Consider the following 22,282-nt stretch of genomic DNA (forward strand, 5'->3'; position numbering starts at 1 on the left):
TAATTTTCACTTCATATTTGCCTCTGCAGAATTTTTATCAAATGTACTATAGAAATTATCCTCAAGGCTTAGAGTCAGACCAGGCCACGGCTCACTGAGAGGTTCACAGTCTCGTGGTTGTCAGGTCTACGCACACAAAACTCAGCAGACAGGTCAGAGTGCACTTAAAGCTGCAGGAGAGCCCGATTTGAATAAAAAGTTAAGCACATGGTCCTGCCTGAGGGAAGTGAACCAGTCCATAATCAGTTCATATGAAATAAAGTCCTCCCTTTTCCCCATGACAATCTCAATCTATAAAGCATCCCCTAGGCTTAACCAAAAAAGGGAGGAAAAAAAAAAAGCTGGTAATATGGCATATTTAATGGCCTCCTTGATCTTCAAAAGCTAAATGGGAGAGATTTTCCTTCCTTGAGTACAGTAGATGCAATCCTCTAATCAAAAAGAAAATGTAAATCACCTAGGCTTTTTATGCTATTTGATATTCCCGTTTACAGAGGACATAATTTCATGCTGAGTAAACAAACTAATGGTCCCCCTAAGGTTAATTTACTCTTTTAAATGTGGACTTCGATTTCTTTGATTTGATGTAAAGCAAAAACTGCAGCAAAAAGCCAAAACTCCCATGCCTTGCTAAATTGTCATTTTGAATTATTTAGTTCACATATTAAGATGGGAAACTTCTCGAAATAGGCTGCTCTCCCTTTTCCAACAAGAGAAGAGACAGACTCTTCTCCTCCAGCAAAATGGGAATGGCCCACATTTGTTCAGAAATGGGACGGACGCTTAGCTGTGCACCTCACCACTCCCTGCACCGTAGAATGACCTGCGGCTTTGATGGGGAGGTTTTTCCCAGGTGATGTCGCATGATGTGACTCACAGTATGCGTCGGCCTTGCCTTTCACTTGGCCCTTAAGGGTCATGGGTATGTACACGGGACACGGCACAGCCCAGCAGGGCACAGACCTGGGCTCAAGTTCAGCGTCTGTCACTACCTATATTATGTGTCAGTTGGCAAATCATGTCATCTCTGAGCCAGTTTCTCTCATCTGTAAATAGGAATAAATTATATTTGTTTTCTTTCTCAGGACTGCGTAAGGATCAGCATGAGAGAATGTGCCTTAAAGTGCTTATTTAACTTTTCACTGCGGTAATCTTGTCTCATCACCGAGATAAATTCCTGGGCAGCAGGGACCGTGGCTGATCCTTCCTTCCCTCCCCTTTGCCCTAGGGAGCTGCACCGGGCTGCGGACAGAAGAGTCAAATGCTTCTTGAATAAATAATTGTCTCTAAAAATACTCTAGTCAACACAAAGATAGCATCAAATATTTTATTTAAAAAAAACCAATAGTAATGAATTAGAGTCTAAACATGCGGAGGCTTCTTGCATTAGATCAAATGAATGAATGATTTTTCGGGCTTATTTTGTACGGAGTTAAACATAAGATTCAACTGAGGTTGTTTAGGTGGAGAAGAAAGCTCAATTCCTATCTTTAAGTAAATAAATATTTCTTTTTAATTGAAAAAAGGCGCTGTTTTCCCATATCCATGCTATATTGAAAGACAGAACTGAATTTAACTTTCCTCACGCGTTTGCACACTCACTGATTTAATAGGTGTTACCTATCGAGCACGTGCTAAGCGAGGGGGACACGTGGTAGATGGTGCAGCAGAGAACTCCAGCCTCGCGAGGGACGCAGACCGGGAAAGAAGCACTTGACAATTTGGAGGGACGCGTGCTCTGATGACTCAGGGGACATCGGATCCTGTCTTGGGAGGCCGGGGGAAGCTTTCTGGGGGAAGCGATGGTGTAGCTCAGACCTGAGGATAAGAAGGGCAGGAAGGGCATGCCCAGCTGAGGGCACGGCATGTACAAAGGTGGGAAGGGAGAGAGGCTGTGGTGCCCTCACAGAACCAACTCTGTGTGGGTAAGACAGAGGGTGAGAGGAGGGGGGCTGAGGAGTAGGTTAAGCAGAAGTCAAACCTTGAAGGACTTTGTAGACTCTGCAGTTCTCTACTTTGCGCTGTTTAGAGCAGGGCTGGCCACCTTTCAAAGGGGACAACACTGAGGGTCACTGCTCTGCCACTCAGTCGGGGTGGGATGTGGAAGATAGCACACATTATTGTGTGGTGATCTAGGGAATGTCTGTAGTGAGTCTTCGGTTTTTCCTTAGAACAAAACTGAGGGAAGTACTATCATTACGCCCATTTCATAGATGAGGAAATAAAGGCTTAGAGAGCTTATGGAAGTCTCCCAAGGCCACAGAGCTAACAAGTGGTGGAGCCAGGGTACAGCGCCTGGCAGTCTGCTCTGGAACGGGCTCCTGCCCACCGCGTTGCCTTGGGTATCCTGCGGTTATTCCCACAGGTAACAGCGAAGCAAGCGCATGGCAGCATCTGCCTTGTGGGAGTTAGTGAATGGATCACATAGTCAGCCATTCAACAGGAAAGCATCAAGCACCTCCCCGTGTACAGGCAGAACATTAGGCACAGAAGATGCAGCAGTCGGGAAAACAGAAGCAAGCTGATGGATCTTACCCTCTAGTGAGGACAGGCTTTATGCGCCAACTGTAATACAGTAGTCAGCTAGTGATTAGATGCATAAATAAATATAGCATGTTATGGGTATTTAAAACAGGAGGGCATAACCTTGTCTATCACTGAAAATATGTTAACTTATTTCCATATTCAATTGCTAGATGATGCCTCAAAAGTTCATTCCAACTCCATTGTTCTATGATAGACTCACAAAAGAATCAACAACTGAGTAATGCCCACTATTTTTTTTAATTAGATATTCTTTGATAATTGAAGGAAACGGATTTCCTGGTTTCCATTTCTGTAGTTATGCTAAGAAATCCGGTGGACTCAGACTGGTCATGGTATTTAACCAACATCAACTGATTATGGCATAACGTCTCTGGTCTTGGCTATAGACCTTCCTCAGTCATATGTAATATTTGTGGCACTTTGTTTCTCTGAATAACGATATGGAGTATGTTGGTTCTGAGAAATGATACAGAAGAGCAACTAAGGACAAGGGTCCTTGACTGCCCACATTCAATTCTTGGTGCCACCAGACTCTGTGAACACAGGCAAGTTATTTAACTTCTGTGCCTTAGTTTCTTCATCAATAAAATGGGGATAATAATAGTACCTACCTCATAGTGGTGCTGAAAGGATTAGGGGAATTAATATATGCAAATGCAGAGAACTATGGCCCTGGTCCAGAGTGAGGATGTGATGGGGACTAGCTGTGAAAGTGTGCGTCAGCGAGCTCCGTCACTGATCTTTGCTTGCGGTGTGTCACATTCAGTCACCAGGACATAACACTGTTGTGTATTACGTTTCCTGCTGACGGATCTCAAGGGATTCTTCTTTCCCCAGGGCTTAAGTTATTTACAGGGCACAAAGTTATCCTGTGATACCCTAAGTGGTACCTTGGTGGCCTGAATGAATTAACACCTATTTTCACAAATCCATTTTAAAATCACAACTCAGGCACTGCAGAGAATATCTGAACTATAATTTAGGAAACGGGATTAAGAAATGTCAGTGTTTCCGCATGATGAAATATTTTAATGACTGCTGAAAGATGATGAGTAGGATAAAACTGGGAGAATTAAATTATTTAGACCTTCTGGAAAAGTCGTAATTTCTAGCTTCAACAAATTTCCATTCTTAAATGGCTGTAGAAGTAATATTACACACTACACATGAAGGACATGGTTCTCTACATCTACATATATAATTCATCTGATCCTTTCAGCACTACTGATGTTTTCAGTGGAACCCAGAAAATACAAAAGGTTTAGCAACAAACCAGAGAAAATGAGTTGTTTTGGCTAATAATGTTTTTGAACCGGAGAAACTCTAAGAATGTGTACAAGCAAGGGTAAAGTCTGAAAATGTGGCTCTTAGAACTTTAATTTTGCCGCACCATTTACACCGGCAATGACTATCTTAAAACATTCCCTTTCTCCCCTTTCTAGATGGAAACCATATGTTGAAACAAATAGGAGGTTATGTTTTGCAAAATCGTGAGCATGGAAAGCTGTAATACTTCACAGAAACAAATCTAATGGTCAAAATAGAACATGATACTAAAGAACCCCATTGTACTGAGCTCGGGTGCTTACAAGCTCAATTGTGTTTTTGTGGTCTGGGTCAACATACTGGGACAAAATGAGTGTGAAGTGCCCTTTCATCAGTAATGATCTACACGCAAAACGTGCACCTCTCTGCCTCCCCATTTGATAGAAAGGTTACACAGACAATGAGTACACAACTCTTTTGTTACCGTTCCGACAACAGATGCCGGGTCTCCTCTTCAGATGCCTAGGTTAGAAATGCAGGCAGAGAGAAAGGGATGGGGGACGGTCTCACAAGCATATGCCAGGATATCTGCTGGCTTTAATGGACCACATTTGATTACTTACTGTGATAACTTCAAACAAAATAAAATCAAATCTCCATTTAATGAAGAGCTTCATATTCAGTATTGTATTCAATCAAAAAATTACTAAAATTAGAGCATGTTTCTAGTACAATTAACATCCTTTGCACTCACAATAAAATATTCAATAACTGGCCATTTTGCCTGTTGAGAGGTGAATAAAAGCATTGCTATTAATCATTTAGCTGTTATTTATTTGCCACTTTATTTAAAGTAGGCAGTTAAATTGAAACTGCACATGTTATTATTGATTTAGGTTTAATTTAATCCTTTTAAACAGAATAATTATTCCTAATTTATATGCCATTAAATCTTTTATGTTTATGAACAGCAAATTCATTTTCATTTAAGTGTAAAGTTTTTAATGCTTCTTTAAAGAACTGTAAAACTGACCATTGTTTACGAGATTTCTAAATTCTATGCTCATCTTAATGTTCTTATCAATGGCTTTTAAGTAAATAGAATGAAATAAATCCAAAAGATTAAAAATTCACTTTTGCAACTATGAAATAAAATGGTTCCACAAATATACTTAAATGCTTCTTGGAGGTTATTTATAACAAAGAAAATTTCGTTTAAGGCAGGCATTTATTTTGCTAAAAAAAAAATTAAACATTGGAATAGAAAAAAGATGGTTTAAGGAAATGAAGACCAAAGACTGTCTACAGAAACACACTAAAGTGAAGGGGCTGGATTGTTATCTCGTGAATTTTATTTATAGCAATTACACAATTTGGATAATTCCAACCAAAGTCCCTTCTTTTCCTTTGACAACATATTTGTGGCTGCAAAATAACCAGATATTTGTCCTGAGTTCTTATTAGTACCAGTCTTGATTCAAGGACAATCCGGGGGTTAAATGAAAATAAATTATCTAAAGAGGACGTATTAGTAATTGCAATGCAAAATTCTAGTACCTCACTTCTATTAAGATTAAGTTATGTGAAAGCAAGGCTGCATCTTCACAAGGGAAATGAACAGTATTTAGAAACTTAATTCCTCTCATCCAGTGAGAGTTTACAACACTAATGCCAGACATTTTCCATGGAAGGCGTGGGTGTTCCTTTCATTCTTCAAAATAATGGCTTAGTGGCAGAGACTTAGATTTAAAAAAATTTCCAGATCCTTACACTTTCTTTAGATAGAGTTTCTTATATTTTTAAACGCCAGATATAACAGCATTAAAATTTCATGGTAGCTGTGATACCATGGCAAAAGCAATGAACAGGTCTTGACATCGGGGTTCTAGTCCAGGTTTTGCCACTGACCAGTGGTATGAACTTTGGTGAATCTCTTCACCACTCTAGGTCTCGGGTTCCTCCTTTGTGCAATAAGGGGATGGGCTGACCCTTAAGGGCCCTAACAGCTCTAAGAATCTATTATTTTATTAGTTGGATTAAGCCTATCATGCAAAACTCAACAATATATAGAAATGTTGGGAAAATAACTTAGTTTAAATGCAATACATTAAAAATTACATTAATCAGTTTTCTATATTTTCAAGCTTGTCAGGGAGTAGAAATAAATGAAGATATAAAGGTCATGAATTAAACCATCCCTTTAGTAACTTGGTTACAATCTACTTGATCCTCTTGATAAGCTGACAGAGTTGTGGGTGATATAAATTTAAATCACACTGTGTGAGCTTTCAAACTCACTATTTACTTATTTTAACACAGTAACACAGCCCAAATTTGGAATAACCTAGAAAGGAACTAGTGGTTGTCTCTGGGGGCAATAAGCCCCAGGAGTCACAATGGCTTTAGCATTTCTGGCGGGGAATCTGCCTTTAATGGACACAATTCATGCCCACGCACACTCTTCACTTCCTTCTGACTGCTCATCTGTTACGATGGCACCATGCCTGTTCTGAGGAGTGTGTCAGAGTTTAACCAAAGCATAGTTTGTGAGTAAATGAATGAACATAAAACAGAAATGACTAATACCAGCAACAAAAAGTAACTTCTCTGATATAACTATTTCCATGTCATTAGAAATACAGAAATAAAATGCTAGCATCTATTCCTAAAATACTGTGTGGAAACCCTTAGAACATGGTATGTAGTGTGATGTATTTGAAGAGGTTGGCCAACCAGTGGCCTTAATTGAAAATCTATGCAATAAAACACAATAGAAAACAACATGGATGAATGTTGCTAGAAATCAACAGGAATGAAAGTTGACTCCTGGAATCTCCTAGAATGTTCTCAATAATCCTAGTATATTAAAATTGGCTTCAAATGTCTTCTTTAATCTCCCAACCAGTACCAAAAAAAATCTATACAACACCTCTGAGAGACAGTAGTCTAGCCTCAGCATAAATATTCCCAATGTGTTCTACAAAGTAGCCCTGGGAAATTTGGGGGAAAAAGAAAATTCTGAGTTTTGGTCTTCACTGAGTTTGTCTTTACCCATTATCTCTTTTGGTTATCCAGTGCTGCTGTTCAAGTCCTAGAAATTATCATTCAGTACTTCACCTGACTCTCATATCATTAGTCAGAAACAACACTCATAGAAGCATTCAAGAGAAAAAATGATACACCACAACACAATAAAATGCATAGTATTATTACTGACTCTCTTTTTTAATTTCAGACAATTCTGAATACTCAATTTAACTAGTAATTCCTCATCATGCCTTATCTTCCTCCCATTAATATCTAACACAAGGTGGTTTATTAGACAGAATATGGGTCCTTTTGTGGAGGTTATGGTCCCAGGTGATAAGCATGAAAACATTTCTGTTTCCCAGGAGAGGTGCTAAAGAATAAAGGTTACTATGACCTCGAGGCCCAAAGGGAAATATAATTCATGTGTATTTTTTCCAAGGACACAGCACTCTTAAAAATTCTTATTGCTTTCCTAAAGTTTATAATTTTACATCCATATTTACTCTGGCCTCAGTTTAGTCCAAATTGAAATTCTTCTATCTTTAATTTTTCTAAATATTAAAATGGAATCCTTTTTCAGATCAATCCTTGATTATCTAGCTAGATACAATTAGAGGCTCAGGCTTTGGACTTAGAAGAGAGTTCAGTTCAATTTCTGACTCTGCTATTAGTAACTATGTACACAACACAACTCCTAGAGCACTGGTTCCTTATCTACAAAATGGGGATAATAATGCTTGTCTAAGAGGCCCTTGTAAGGATAAATGAGATGTATATATGAAGCAAACAGTTCTATAAATGGTAGCTAATTATGTAAGTATTCCTGTAAACAAGACCTTATTGAACATATATTCAAGGTACGGTTTGGCTGCTCTCTGATTTTTTCTTTTTAATATACAAGGTTTGAGAAGGCCCCAGGACTGAAGAGGTTATTTCTAATGCTCTAGGAATGACATTGATCTCTTTCTTTGTGAATGCTGAGTGTCGTAAGGCCAGTGCTGGAGTGGGGTTTAAGGATTATCACATGAAGACCCTCTCTCCAGTCTTAATTCATTCACTACAGTCAATACTGCTCCAATTTCCATTAAGTAAAAGGTTTTCTCTCATCCATATATATTGAACTGTGGCTTGACTTTGGTGAGATACAAGAGAGTAATTGCTTTGAGGAGGTTCTAGTAACATCAAAACACAGGAGTAAGGCTCAAGTGATTTGTCAGGCAGCTTTTAAAATTATTGCTATAAAAGCAAGAAGAAAGAAATTTTCCTTGGTTTTAAGGCAAGGCTTTGACTAATGTTTTTGAACTACAATTCCCAGAATTCCATCTACCTTACAGAAATGAAAGCCTACTTAATTTCATATTGAGAGTCTGAGATCAACTTACTAGTCTATTTTATGGCTCATAAACTACTCAGACACAAGCAACAAAACACTGAGGAAAGGTTTCCAAGACTAAAGAGAGGCAGAGAAAGGGGCAAATAACTAAACACTCCCCTGAATAATATTTTTGAGGCATTATTTGGCTAAATACTTCAGTTCTGTTTTCCTTTGTAGTGAAGAACTGGTCATCCTAATGTTCAATGAATGTCAGTTACACTGTACAGCCAATATCTAGGGCTATAACCCATTCTAACCCTTGGGTTTATAGTTTATCATTAAAAATTTGTAAGGCAAATCAATCTGAGGAAAATAGCATTATTTAAGGATCTTTAAATCAGAAGACCAAGAATCTAACCATAATTTTGATCTTTGTAAGCATTATTCTTTATTTTGAAATATATTAAATGGTATTTAAATTGTCTTTTGGTAAGAACAAGAGTTAAAGTCAGGTCTCTGAGCACCAGACAAAAGGAGGAAAAACTTAACAAGTGGGGAAATTAGGTCACTTAATGGATCCTTGCCTTGGTTTCTTCATCTTAAAAGTGCAGACAAGAATACCTATCCATTTCAAAAGATTTTTGCTTTCCAATGCCCCCATTTCTGTAAATAAAACAACTCCCATTTATTACCTAGGAGACTGTGAATCTCTTAGATTAGAGGCAGGATAGAAACATGGTTTAGAGCAGCAGTCCACAACCTTTTTGGTACCAGAGACCAGTTTCATGGAGTCTTCCATGAAGACAATTTTTTCACGGATTGGGGGTACGGAGCTGGGGGGTAGGTGGAGCTAAGGTGGTGATGCTAGCGATGGGGACTGGCTGTAAATACAGAGGAAGCTTTGCTTGCTCACCCACCACTCACCTCCTGCTGTGTGGCCCGGTTCCTAACAGGCCATGGACTGGTACCAGGCCACGGACCAGGGGTTGGGGACAGCAGGTTTAGAGCATGGAGTCAGACTGCTTGAGTTTTCTGCTCCACCACCCACTAGATGCAATAAATGGGTATAATATAACCTCTTTAAGCCTCATTTGCAATCTTCAAAATGATAGATCATTATAGTATCTATCTACCAGGGCTGCAATAAGTATTAAATGAGATAATACATATAAAGCATTTAGCACAGTGGTGGGCCCATGATAAGCATTCTATAAATGCTAGCTCTTGTTATTAGAATGCTTAATGAATCTTTGGCTTCTCTTGTTCCTTCAATCTTCATATCTAATCTGTCACCAAGCTCTGTCAATTATTTCATTTATATATACAAAATTTTGATTAAAGCATTGCTGGAAAAAAAAAAAAAAAACAAAACAACTGGAAACACTCCGATGTCCACCTATAGGCAACTAGGTAAATATATCATGGCACCTCCAGATACTGGAATACTATGGAGCATGAGGTAAATCAATAAATACAAATATAGTCATCTCTCAGAATCTGTTGGGGATTGGTTCCAGGACCAAAGATCCATGGGTGCTCAAGTACCTTATATAAAATGGAGTAATATTTACATGTAACCTATGCACATCCTCCCATATACTTTAAATCATCTCTAGATTATTTAAAATACCTAATACAATATAAATGCTATGCAAATAGTTGCAGTATTGTTTAGGGAATAATGACAAGAAAAAATGTCTGTGCTATACATGTTCAACACACACACAACCATCCTTTTCTTCCCCCACATATTTTCGATCCTTGACTCATTGTACCCGCGGATGCAGAAGCCACAGACATAAAGGGCCAACTGAATAGAAAGGTTACCCAAGATATGTATGATGTTTGGCTAAATGAAAATAACCAGATGCCAAAGAGTATGTCTAAACCAATCTCCTTTGGTAAAAGCATGTAGAAAGATACTCAAGCTCACAAGCAATCAGAGAAACATAATTTAATGTGCAAAAAGATAGGATTTTATAAGCCATCAGAGTGGCAAAATTTAAAAAGACCAGGTAATTGTGTGGACTGGGAGCTCGCAGGCACTGTGGGTAGGAAAAGTTGAAGATGTCCATTCTCCTACAAACCAGCAATTCCACCTCTGGATTCTTACATCCTAAAGACACTCTTACACATGTACCCAAGGAGGCATACAAGGATATGCACAGAGCATTGTCTAAAATAACAAGAACTGAAAACAACCTACATATTCATCAGTAGGGAAATGGATAAATTTTATGTTCAGATAATGCAACTTATCCAGGAGTTAAAAATGAATGAACAAAGACCACATGTCTTAATTCAAAACCATAATAGTAAAATATCAAAAACATAATGTTGACTGAACAAAACAGGGCACTATATATCTATATAGATATGTAGATATAGATTCACCCACGAATTATAGACTACTTATGAAAGAAATGGATAAAAGCTTGGTAAGAAGGATGCACTCCCATGTAAGAGTATGATTACTTCTGAGGAGGCAGAAGACGAAGAAAGTGGAATGGGTTTGAGAGGGGTTACAACAAAACTTTATCTGTAATATTTTAATGATTTGAAAAATACATCTGAATCAAATATGGCAATATGGGTTATATTGTGTTTTTCCCTGTGCTTTTCTATAGGTTAGAATTTTTTCATAATGAAAAAAACCAACATCAATAACAAAACAACAAACTATAACCTTAGAAAAGTTACTTCATCTCTGTTAGCCTCATTTTCCTTATCTGTAAAATGGGAAAAGCAGCACTTTCCCTGCAGGATTATGATGAAGAATTAAGTGACACTACAGCGAGGCCTTTAAAAGGCAATACAGATACTTCTTCTGTACTCTATTACATGATTTAATGCCTCAATTATCACCGTTATTGCTCTCATGTCCATCTGGTAGTCTCTGCCCACTGGGTGTTTACTGTCTAATTCAAAATGCACCAGCTTGCAGAATAATCTTCCTTAAACACTGCTTCCTCCTGCTCCCTCCCCAGGAAGCTGTATTCTCTCCTCCTGGCTTGCCCTGCCCAGTCCAATCAATGCTGTCCGTGTCTCTGAAGCCATCCTGCACCCTTCTTCTGCCTCCAGCACTTATCACTTTCACTGTGATATTGTGAGATCCCCTACGAGTGTACGAGTTTGATTCAACTTGATATCCCGAGAGAAAGAAAGGAGCAGAAGAGAAAGGAAGAAAAAGACTGGGGACTGGGCTGTAATTTGGGCTCCCACAGGGGCCCCGGCAGTGAGTATATCCCTAGGACAAGTCGTTTGAGTTCTTGGTATTCAATGTCCTCCCCTGTAGTGTGGGGTAGTTCCACTCGACCTGAAAATTCACCTTCCAATACTAAAGGCACATTTTTGAAGCCCCTATAATCAGACTCCAACTCAGTCTATTTTCCTTACATTCAAAACAAATCCTCTGTAATCCAGCTGGGCTTCCTAATGTGCCACAGACAAGTTGCTCTAATTCTATTCTATTATCCAAATCTTACATTGTCTTCAAGACCCTCCCCAAGTTCTAGGCCTTCCAATAAACTTTCATTAATGTATTTTAGCCCTAATTTTTAAGAAAAATCTAACAATATAACTTATAAAGAGCCATTCACTGTTCTAAACACTTTATATGTATTAATTTATTTTAGCCTCATGATAATTCCATGAGATAATTATTATTATTATCCCACTTTTACTGATGAAGAAACTGAGACATAGACACATTAAGTGGACTTGGCCAAGCTCATACAGCTAGTAAGTGTAGATTTGAACCAGGATTTGAACCCAGTGGTCTGCTTCAGACTCTATGCCTTTCACCAGCACACTAAAACCCCTTTCAAATCAGTAGCTTTTAACTTCTTTTGTACTCTATGATTTAATGCTTCAGTTAAAACAGAGAGGTATCACCACATTATTTTATATTCCTTTACATTTTTTGGTAGCTCATGGCATAAAGTTAAATCCCATAAGTACTGGTTATTAGAGTAAATCCTTACAGCATCAGTCCCCAACCTTTTTGGCACCAGGGACTGGTTTCATGGAAGACAATTTTTCAGTTTTTCCACAGATGGGGGGAGGCGGGGCTGGGGGGAGAAGCAGAGCTCAGGCAGTGATGCCAGCGATGGGGAGCAGCCATAAATGAAGCTTCACTGCTTGCCCACTGCTCACCTCCTGCAGTGTTTCTGCACCCCCCCCCCAAGTTTCAAGAAAGACAATTTTTCCATGGATGGGAGGTGAGTGGTAGAGCTCTGTGGCCCTGTCCCTAACAGGCCACAGACCACTACGAGTCCAAGGCCCTGGGGGGTTGGGGACCACAGCCTTACATGATCATACAAGCCCTAGGAGGCAGACCTCTACTAGCTCTGAAGGAATGGGGCAAATAGAATTCTACCCTCAATTATTTGTAGTTTATTGACATTCATAGCAATCCTGTGAGATAGACAGGCCAGATCATTTGACAGATGAAAAAACGTGAGATGAAAAAGAGTTATGTGACTTATTCCAAATTATACACTAAACAGCAGAGCAATGCCTGGACCAAATCAAGGCCACCTGACTCCAAGTCACATGCTTTTCTATACCAGGCTTCTGTGATTTCATAACAATGGAGACACTTGGCATATGGACAAGAAATAAAGAGTATGAGAAATGCAAATGCACTTATTAACACCTATTGCATTTTTTACTTTTAAAAAATGAATGTGGCAAAAAGCATAGTGCCCAGCTATCACTGGCTGCTTGGTGACCTCTCTCATGCACAAACATGAGGCGCTCGTCAAGAGAGCCTGTCCTAACTCTCACTAGGAATAGTATCAGTATTATTCAACAATATGTTTTAGAACCCATTATTATCTTACACAAGCCCATTCCTTACCTGTCATTGGCACCGTTGTCCTGGGCATGGAGGTGTTCCTCGCCGGCCACTGGGGCTGCTTTTCTGCTTGCTTCCTCTTCTGTCTCACTCAGGCTGTCCTCCTCTAAGCTGTCAGGCTCCATATCATTGTCCTGGATTTGGTCCTCAAGTTCAGTCTGAGACTTAATCTCTTGAGTGAGGCTTTCGGAATCAGATTCCAAGGAGTCTCTTGAAATCAGATGTAAGTCTTCTTTCTCAACAGGTGGATGTGTGGACGGGATATCGAAGTTGGCATGACGGACGGGAGAATGGGTAGAGAGCTTGGGAATTAGTTTACTGTTACTCATCTTGAAAAATACAAAAGTTAACAGGGGATACTCTTGTTGATAGCAGCAGTTGGCTGATGTTTAAAGTTGTGGTTTGCAAACACATTACCTAAAAAAAATTATATTTATGTTACTGTGCGACTATGGAAATCTCCTTAATGCCAATGTTAATAAAAAATTTAAATGAGTAAGAGACCTTGTTGTATTATCCGCAGGCTTTTGCATGCACCCTTTTGCAAATATGAGAAAGGTCTCTTGGAAAAACTATTTTTATCTCTACAGAAACAAATCTGATGTAGAGCTGTAGAGCTCATAAACAGACGGAGGAATTGAATGCAGTTTTATTGCGGAAATAAATGGCTGCTGGGAAGCAGATTCCTATTTCTAGCTTTCAAGGGCTTGTTGCTGACAAGCCCGGAAAAAAGCCAAATGGTTAATTATGGACAGTTCTTTGATGGCTTATTTCAAATGCCCAGAGCAACAATATAAACATGCCCTGTTCAGTAGTATTCATGGATAGAGTAAAACAGGTTCATGGTCTACCTTTCGGACAGTAAATGAAGGAGAGAGGAGTGTGATTTCCCATAGTTGGAACTGTAAATGGGATGCTGTTTTGTTCCTAGACCTATTATGACTGGCTACATTGTTTGGAAAAGACTTTTTTGATACCCAGATTGCTACTGGATAGGAATGTTTAATTTAGGTGGACATATATGGAGCTCAGTCTTGGCTCAGTATTTTAAAAAAAACCATAATAATTGTTAAAACTGTTTAACAAAAGATTTCACAGCCTTATGAATTCTGCCACTGAGTGATTCAAAGCAAAGGCTGGAGCTCCACATACCTGAAAGGGATGCTGAGCTGGGGAAAGTTGGGTGGGTGGGAGATTCGCCTGAATAACAGCTAAGAGTTAGTTGGAGTCCCTTACAACTCGCTTAAGGGTGTGATTCCCAGTGAACCCTCACCGTCTCTAAGGGCTATTATAAAGACCCATGGAGAGGGTGCTTTGTGTTCATGTAGAATAGAAAGGAGATGATGTTTTTGGATTGAGCTTCCTTTCATCTCTACCTAGCATTTCTATTTTGGTCTGTCTTCTATCTCACTGCCTTTATGCCATTTTTTTTTTCCTGTAGGTCAGATAACAGAAACCCTCACCACTGGAGATTACTGTAAAATTTGCTTTAATGCCTTGCTCTTGTTCTTTCGGCAAATCCTAACTTTAATTAAATAACACGACCTTATTCCTATTCCCTAGGATTGCTTATAATGTTGGCCTTGTTGCTAACGTTTCCAAGGAACATCGTCAACTCCTTGGAGGAAAGCACCTTAACAAACATGACAGACACAAGGCAATGTGCACGTTTAAATACGCATGAAGTTATTTTTCTTTTTAACTCACAGTTCCCCCTGTTGGTAGACTAATATATTATTGTCTAATTTTACAGACTGGTTTGCTGTATTAAGTCTCTTGTTTGAAAAATACATAGTGCATTCTGCTTTATTGTTTTAATACTGGTAAGCAGATAGAACTGCTGCTTTTTAGGGTGTTTTTAGAAAGCAACAAATCTATCAACTACTAACACCCATTTTATCTAAAACAGTTTGTATAAACACTGGTTTTACTGTAAGAGTTAGGTCACTGAATTTGGGATCTTGGAGAACAAGCTTAAAATAATCATTATAGTTCAATTTCGAATTACTCTTTCATAAGATAATTCAGTCCCTTAAATTTCTCTTCTTAAATGAGATAGACTAAGGTTTCTTGGAATTAGTAAATAGTAAAACAATGACCAAACAAGGTAATTTTGTTGTCGCTAACAGATCAGTGAAATTTGGGAGAATGTGCAAAGAGCACAGCCAAATAGTACAAAAGCTGGGTTTTCCTTGGAGGCCTGGTGTTATAAAAGCATGGGATTGAAGAGGGAAAAGCTAACAGCTTGAATAAGTTAGGAAGCGGGCGTTTTAAATTTAACGAATGTGGCTCCCTGGTACTATTGTGCAGTGGAAAAAAACGGTTGTGCCACTGAAATTTCAGACCAAGAGAGGCTGACCAGTCCCGTAAGTAAACAGAAAAACAGTGATATGGCTGATGGTATCTAGGGACTAAGGCAACGACCAGTTCCCCAGGGGTCCCTGCAAGACCCTAGGTTTAGTCCACACGCACGGGGACAAACGAATTTCCTTCTGGAGGTGAAAAGGGGCCCTGCTTGCGCTCACCAAGATGAATGCAAAGGAAAAGGTGCCCCGGTGTGGAACAGGCCGGAAGCTGCCCCTAAGAGACGTTCGGTTTGTTTTCTACCTGTGCTTGTTTCTGAGGGACAAGACCCGCCGCAAGGGGCGTTTTAAGGTCCAGGAAGTGACGGGCCCGCGGGTCTGGTGCCCTAACCTGCCTCGATTACCGAGGACAGGGCTGCTCTGGGAGCCCGGGCGCCGGAGGCTCCCAGATCGCGGGCTCTGGCCCTGCCCAGCCGCGGCCGCCCTGTGTCCTTTCCGCCCGCGGCCCGAAGCTCTCCCCGTCCCGATCCAGTTTGTTCCCGCGGTCTCCTGCAGTCCCCACCCGCAATCCCAGCTCTTGCCGTCTCCCTCCCCGGATGCGCCGCCCACCTCCTTCCCGGGAGGCCACCATCCGTCACCTGCCCGGCGCTCCTCGGTGGCCGCGACCCCGGCGGCCTGGCATCCTTCCGTGTTGTTGCCGCCGCCGCCGCCAGGCGCTGCCCTGGAGACCACGGGCAACACAGGCGCCGCCGGGCGGGGCGCGACCCGGACCTCCCTGCGTCGCCGACCGCACCCGGCCGGGCCCAGAGGCTGGAAACCCTTGGGACAAGGGCTTCTCGGAGAGGCTGCTGTCGGCCGCCCTGACTTTCCGAAGTGGGAAGGCAAAGGAAAGGCAGGTCGCCGAGTGGGAGGAGGAGATACCACAAATAAAACTGCTCGGACACGCAAGAACTCCTTTAAATCAAGGAGGAAAAGAATCCAATTCCAAGAATGGGTGAATGACTGGAGCAGGTATTTCACACATACAAAAAGAAATCCACATGGCCAATAAATATTTGTGGTTTACTGCAAAGGTGCTTGATTCATTAATAATCAGAAGATGGCAGATTAAAACCACAGTGGATACCACACTCACCGGACTGGCTGAAGTTGACACGTCTGACAGTGCCAAGTGTTGGGGAGGACGGTAGGGCAAAGACCCTCATCTGCTGCTGGTGGGGGTGTGAACTGCTGCAACTGTGCCGTGATACAGCCAGGATATGTGCACCTTAGGATCCAGCAATTTCACTTTTGGTATTGACCCTAAAGAAGTGTGTGCTTATGTGTGTCTGAACTGGAAATAAGTGAAATACCCATCAACAATAGAATGGTTAGTTAAAAGGTGGTATTCCATGCACAGGCATACTACACGGTAGTGAAAATGAATGAAATACTGCTACATGCAACAACATGGAGGCATCTTAAACATATCATATTGAACTACAAAAACCCAGAAAAATATATACTGTTTGATGTTGTGTATAAAAATTAGAGACAGGCTAAATTACACTGTACTATGCTTATGGATGCAGATTTAGTGGAGAAAACGATGCGGAAAAAAAAGCCGTGATTCTCATAAAATTAAGATTGTGGTTAGTTCTGGTATCCAGGGTGAGGGTTATGGGAAAGAGTGTTTTTGAGATTGTATTTCCTAACCTTAATGGTGCTTACATAGACGTTCATCTTACAACAATTCTTTAAGCTGTACATTTATATATGTGCATAATATTTCACTATCCAAAAAGGTTTCAAAGAGTAAAGAAAGGAAGTAATGGGAATTATATGCACATTAAAATACCATTACAACCACATGTAGATTTGAATAACTGTTTTCAAAGAGGCAAAATGCTTCAATACCAGTTGCCTCATTAATAAGAGCAAACATAGGAAATTGGAAAATGTCCTTACTACCCAGTTTTGGCATTTTTTATTTTTATCTTTTATTTGCATTAGAGTTTTGAAATTTTTTTGACGGGAGGGACCTTGTCTTATGAGTGTACAGCAGGACCTCAATATGTGTTGAAGAAATAAAAACAAAGTAGGTGAAAACTTTGGTGTTATCATTAGAGCAAAAGTAAACATAGAAACAAAGCCCAAACAGAACTTGTTCCTCATAGTGGCTTCCAGAATATGTTACAGAATCAATGTTGAGTCATTCATACTTGTCCACCTTCTCATCTACTGGTTAATGGAAATTGATGCTGTGGTTCTTCCGATTCTTCAAGTGCTTTCTGCATTATCCAGAAAACATCAGTGGTCCCTGTGTGATTTAGGAGTCTGTCAATCCAGCAGCTACTTGCAGAAACTAGTCACAGGCAGAACATGGAACACTCTAAGCTTGGTTTTCCTTCTTCTTCCTCTGTAATGGCTGTAGTGATTTTTCTTATTTAGAGCAACAAAAGCCTGGAAATAATGAACTTGAGTGGAAGTCAGGGTCATCAGGACACAGAAACCATGCTAGTTATTTTAATGGAAATAATTTTATAGGAAGATTTATTAACTGAAAAGTTGAAAGGGGAACACAGGTATCCTAAGCATAGTAACTACAGAAAGCACTTGCACCCCTGTGGTTGGGAGAACACAGGGACCAGCCTGGAATGACAACACTTAGAAGCTTAGAGGAGGAGTCCACGGAGCTGGGACCTAAGCCACTGAAGAGGGTGAGATCCCCAGCTGGGTGTGCTGGTGTCTTTGAAGAGGTGTGATGAAGCTGGTTCCAGGAGTGCTGGGAAAACTGGAATCAATTGCTGCTGTTGAAACAAACTGAGCTGCTCCAGCCTTGCGATCTCCCTTTACTGCCCCCTCCTGGCCAATCCTAACAATGAGCAGGCTGGCAAAGGAAAAAGGAGGTTTGCAGGGGTTGCCCCAGCATCACAACCAGAGAATGTGAGCGTTTGAAGCTGAGAGACAATGTTTTAACAAGCAGCACACTAATGTTCAGTTCTTCAGAATTCTTAAGGATTATAGAGTGCATCCAAATAAAATAAAGCCTTAAAGTACGTCGTTTTCTCTGTTGTTAGGGCAATAATATTATTTACATACAAATAGCACTTCACAGCGTTTGCAAAGTGCTTTTGCATATTATTATCTGTTCAGAATTTAGCTGTCAGTCTGACCCTGAACTAACCCAAACACAGAGAATGAGGAAAACAAGTCAAAAAATGAAGAAATACATAGATTCATAACACTGAACTGAACTTATTCCATCCTTCCGTGAAGCTCTCTCCTCCTTGTTCACTTCCGTACACTGTCACTCACTCTGTCTCCAAAGACCTCTCCTCCACTCCGTTTTCTTTCTTGGTCTAACTCCTCCTCAGTCCACTGAACCTGGCTCAGCACTGTCTCCTCCAGGAAGAATCTCCAGCGCTGAGTCCCCCACGCTGTCCTCATGGTTCTTAGACTAGGATAGTTCTCAACCTGGGGCTGTTTGTCCTCCAGGAGGCATTTGACAATGTCTGGAGACACTTTTCATTGTCATGACTTGAAGGAGTACTACTGGCTTCTAGTGGGTAGAGGGCAGGGATGATGCTAAACACCCTACAATGCATAGGGCAGCACCCACAACAACAAAAAGCTATCCAGTCCAAAATGTCAATAATGCCTAAGTTGACAAACCCTGTACTAGGCTAATGGCCCTTGGTCTGTGGTCCTGAGGCACCCAACTGCATGCCTCTAGCTTTAGACTTATGCACCTACAACAATGCATTGAAATTACTTATATTTCTGTTATCTCCTTACTATATATACTACAAGCTCCCAGTGAACAAGGACTAGTGTTGTGAATGGCACCTGATAGATGCACAATAAATTTTGCAAGAAAACCTCAATACCTTTACACTTTAGCACTTGAATGGAGAGCATATAAAAATGTAGCCCATCAGGCCCTTTAACAGAACTGATGAGTGGCCCACCAAGCCCTTTAATAGGGTTATGCCTTTATTTGGCATATACCAAGGATGATCAGATTATTTATTTATTTTTTATTTTTTATTTTTTGAGACAAAGTCTCACTCTGTTGCCTGGGCTAGAGCGCTGTGGCATCAGCCTAGCTTACAGCAACCTCAAACTCCTGGGCTCAAGTAATCCTCCTGCCTCAGCCTCCTGAGTAGCTGGGACTACAGGCATGTGCCCCCATGCCTGGCTAATTTTTTCTATATATTTTTAGTTGTCCAGATAATTTCTTTCTATTTTTTTTAGTAGAGACGGGGCCTTGCTCTTGCTCAAGCTAGTCTCGAACTCCCGAGCTCAAATGATCCACCCGCCCTGGCCTCCCGGAGTGCTAGGATTACAGGCGTGAGCCACCGCGCCCGGCCTAGATCATTTATTATTAAAATCCAGGATACATCCAAGAATTTAAAAATGGATGCTATTTATTAATTACACCAGGGCAATAGGTATAAATGGACATAGGAATAACTGAAATTGTCCTGGGTAGGAAGTATGGTCATTCTATGTATAATTACAATAAGTTTAATTGTCTGGTTCCTTCACACATACAGCAAATTAGAAGCAGCAAATTAGAAATGGGTTGAGAAGGCCACTCAGGGCAGAGAGAAAGGACAGTACCAACAAGTGAAGGGACAGAAATATCACAAAATGAAGAGATGTTCAAACAAACAAAGCAACCTGGGCTCATGTGGTGTAGGGAACAAGTACAGTGTTATAGTATGAGAATCACAGTATTACAGCAATCACAAAGATTAATTTTTATAATGATTAATTTTTACACTCATATAACTCAATTTAATAAATACTGACTAGAAAGCTAAAGATTATGTCACATGTTTTACAAAGATTTTTATCCAAAATACTAAAATATTTAAAATCTCAAGGGATAAAACCCTCAAAGATCCAAAAAAAAAGGTATTTATTTCAAATGACTCAACCTTGAGAATTTTAGAGGACTGAAATTATAATAGATATGTGTTTATACAGAGAATGCAACTCAACAGACAAGTAACTCTACACCCTTCTAGAAGAATGAGTCATGTGCTGGGGAAGCCCAGAGAAAAAATGGAATTGGGCCTGGCTGAGATCAGAAGCTTTGGGAAACAGATGATCCAGAAGGGTGACTTTTAGAACACAAATGAACAGATTATTAATGACAGCCTTTTTTCTTCTTTTATGTTTTCTTGGTTTTCTGTCTTAAAAATAATTTTAAAACATTTTTTATTATGAAAATTTGAAAACATATTCAACAGTAGAGAGAAAAGAGTAACGAATAAGCATGTTGTCTTCACCCATCTTTGACAAAGATCATCATGTGGCCAAACTTGTTTCTGTACATATTATGCTGCACCCCCACCAAATTATCTAAAAGTAAATCCCAGGCATCATATGGTTTAATCTGTAAGTACTTAAAAATATATCTCTAAAAGATAATTTTTAAATAACCATGATACCATTATCGCATTTAAAACAAAATTAGCAATAACTTCTTTTTATTTTAGGAGACTGTCTCGCTCTGTTGTTCAGGCTAGAGTGCAGTGGTGTCATCATAGCTCACTGCAACCTCACATTCCTGGGCTTGAGCGATCCTCCTGCTTCGGCCTCCTGAGTAGCTGGGACTACAGCGAGTACCACCAGGCTTGGCTATTTTTTTCTATTTTTGGTAGAGACAGGGTCTTGCTCTTGCTCAGGCTGGTCTCAAACTTCTGACTTCAAGTAATCCTTCCGCCTCAGCCTCCCAGAGTGCTAGAATTATAGGCATGAGCCACCGCACCCGGCCCCACAATAACTTCTTAATATTATTTAATACTCAGTGTTCAGACTTCCTGGATTGTCTCCTACATGTCTTTTTATACTTCACTGGTTTGAATCAGAATCCAAACAAGTTCAACAGAATAATTTTTAAAAAATACAGCTTTAATGAGTTATAATTCACATACCACACGATTCAGCCTCTTAAAGTGCACAATTCACCATTTTAAAGTGCACAATTGAGTAGTTTTTAGTATATTCACAGAGTTGTACAGCTATTACCACTGTTTAATTCCAGAATCTCCCCAAAGGAAGCTCTGTATCCATTAGCAGTCACTCATTCCCCACTTCCCTCAGCCCTGGGCAACCACTAATCTACTTTCCCTTTCTACAGATTTACCTGGTCTGGACATTTCATGTAAATGGAATCCATACACTATGTGTTTTGTGTCTGTGTCTGGCTTTGTTTCATTTAGCACAATGTTTTCAAAGTCCATCCATGTTGTAGCACACATCAGTACTCTATTCCTTTTTATTGCTGAATAGTGTCTCAGTATACGAATGTATTGCATTTTATTGACCCATTCATCACTGGATGGACATTTGAGTTGTTTACACCTTTTAACTATTATGAATAATGCTGCTATGAATATTACTGTACAAATTTTTGTGTGGACTTAATGTTTTCAATTTTCTCAGGTATATACCTAGGAATGGAATTGCTGGAGCATATGGTAATTCTATGTTTTACTTTTTGAGTAATTGCCAAGTTGTTTTCCAAAGTGGTTAAACCATTTCACATTCCCATCAGCAATGTGTAAGGGTTTCCATTTCTATATATCCTTTCCAAAACTTGTTATTTTCTGTCTTTTTTATTATAGCCATCCTCATGGGTGTGAAGTGCTGTCTCATCTACAGCCATACCACTCTGAAATGTGCCTGATTTCATCTGACCTTGGAAGCTAAGCAGAGTTGGGCCTGGTTAGTACTTGGATGGGAGTCTTTCCTGTTTTCAGTGCTCAAATTGTCCCATCTCTGGGGCCACTGGAAGTCCCCGAAGGGTATACACAGATCAGCTTCTGGGCCCTGTGACACAGTCCCAGAAGAGTCTTTGAGAGCTTCCTTACTTTCCAGTACAAAATGCTCCAAACTCATCTTACACATTTCTTTCCCCAACCTGGAATAGCCATCTCCCCAAAGAGCTTTGGGTCATTTTGGTGGGAA

At 40.1% G+C, this 22,282-nt stretch overlaps 1 protein-coding gene across 4 annotated transcripts in view; it reads right to left on the reverse strand.

Annotated features, from left to right (window-relative positions):
- The window catches only part of JHY (junctional cadherin complex regulator), a 65,047-nt gene extending 51,702 nt beyond the window's left edge, over window positions 1–13,345 (reverse strand). For all 4 annotated transcript variants that reach the window (XM_069468802.1, XM_069468801.1, XM_069468800.1 and 1 more), the window contains exon 1: window positions 13,020–13,345. In XM_069468802.1, coding sequence (XP_069324903.1) covers window positions 13,020–13,345 — 326 coding nt within the window. The remainder of the gene's footprint in view (window positions 1–13,019) is intronic.
- Window positions 13,346–22,282: the final 8,937 nt, after the last annotated feature.

Source organism: Eulemur rufifrons, chromosome 6, assembly GCF_041146395.1.
Source record: "Eulemur rufifrons isolate Redbay chromosome 6, OSU_ERuf_1, whole genome shotgun sequence".
In the NCBI taxonomy this organism is placed as follows: domain Eukaryota; kingdom Metazoa; phylum Chordata; class Mammalia; order Primates; family Lemuridae; genus Eulemur; species Eulemur rufifrons.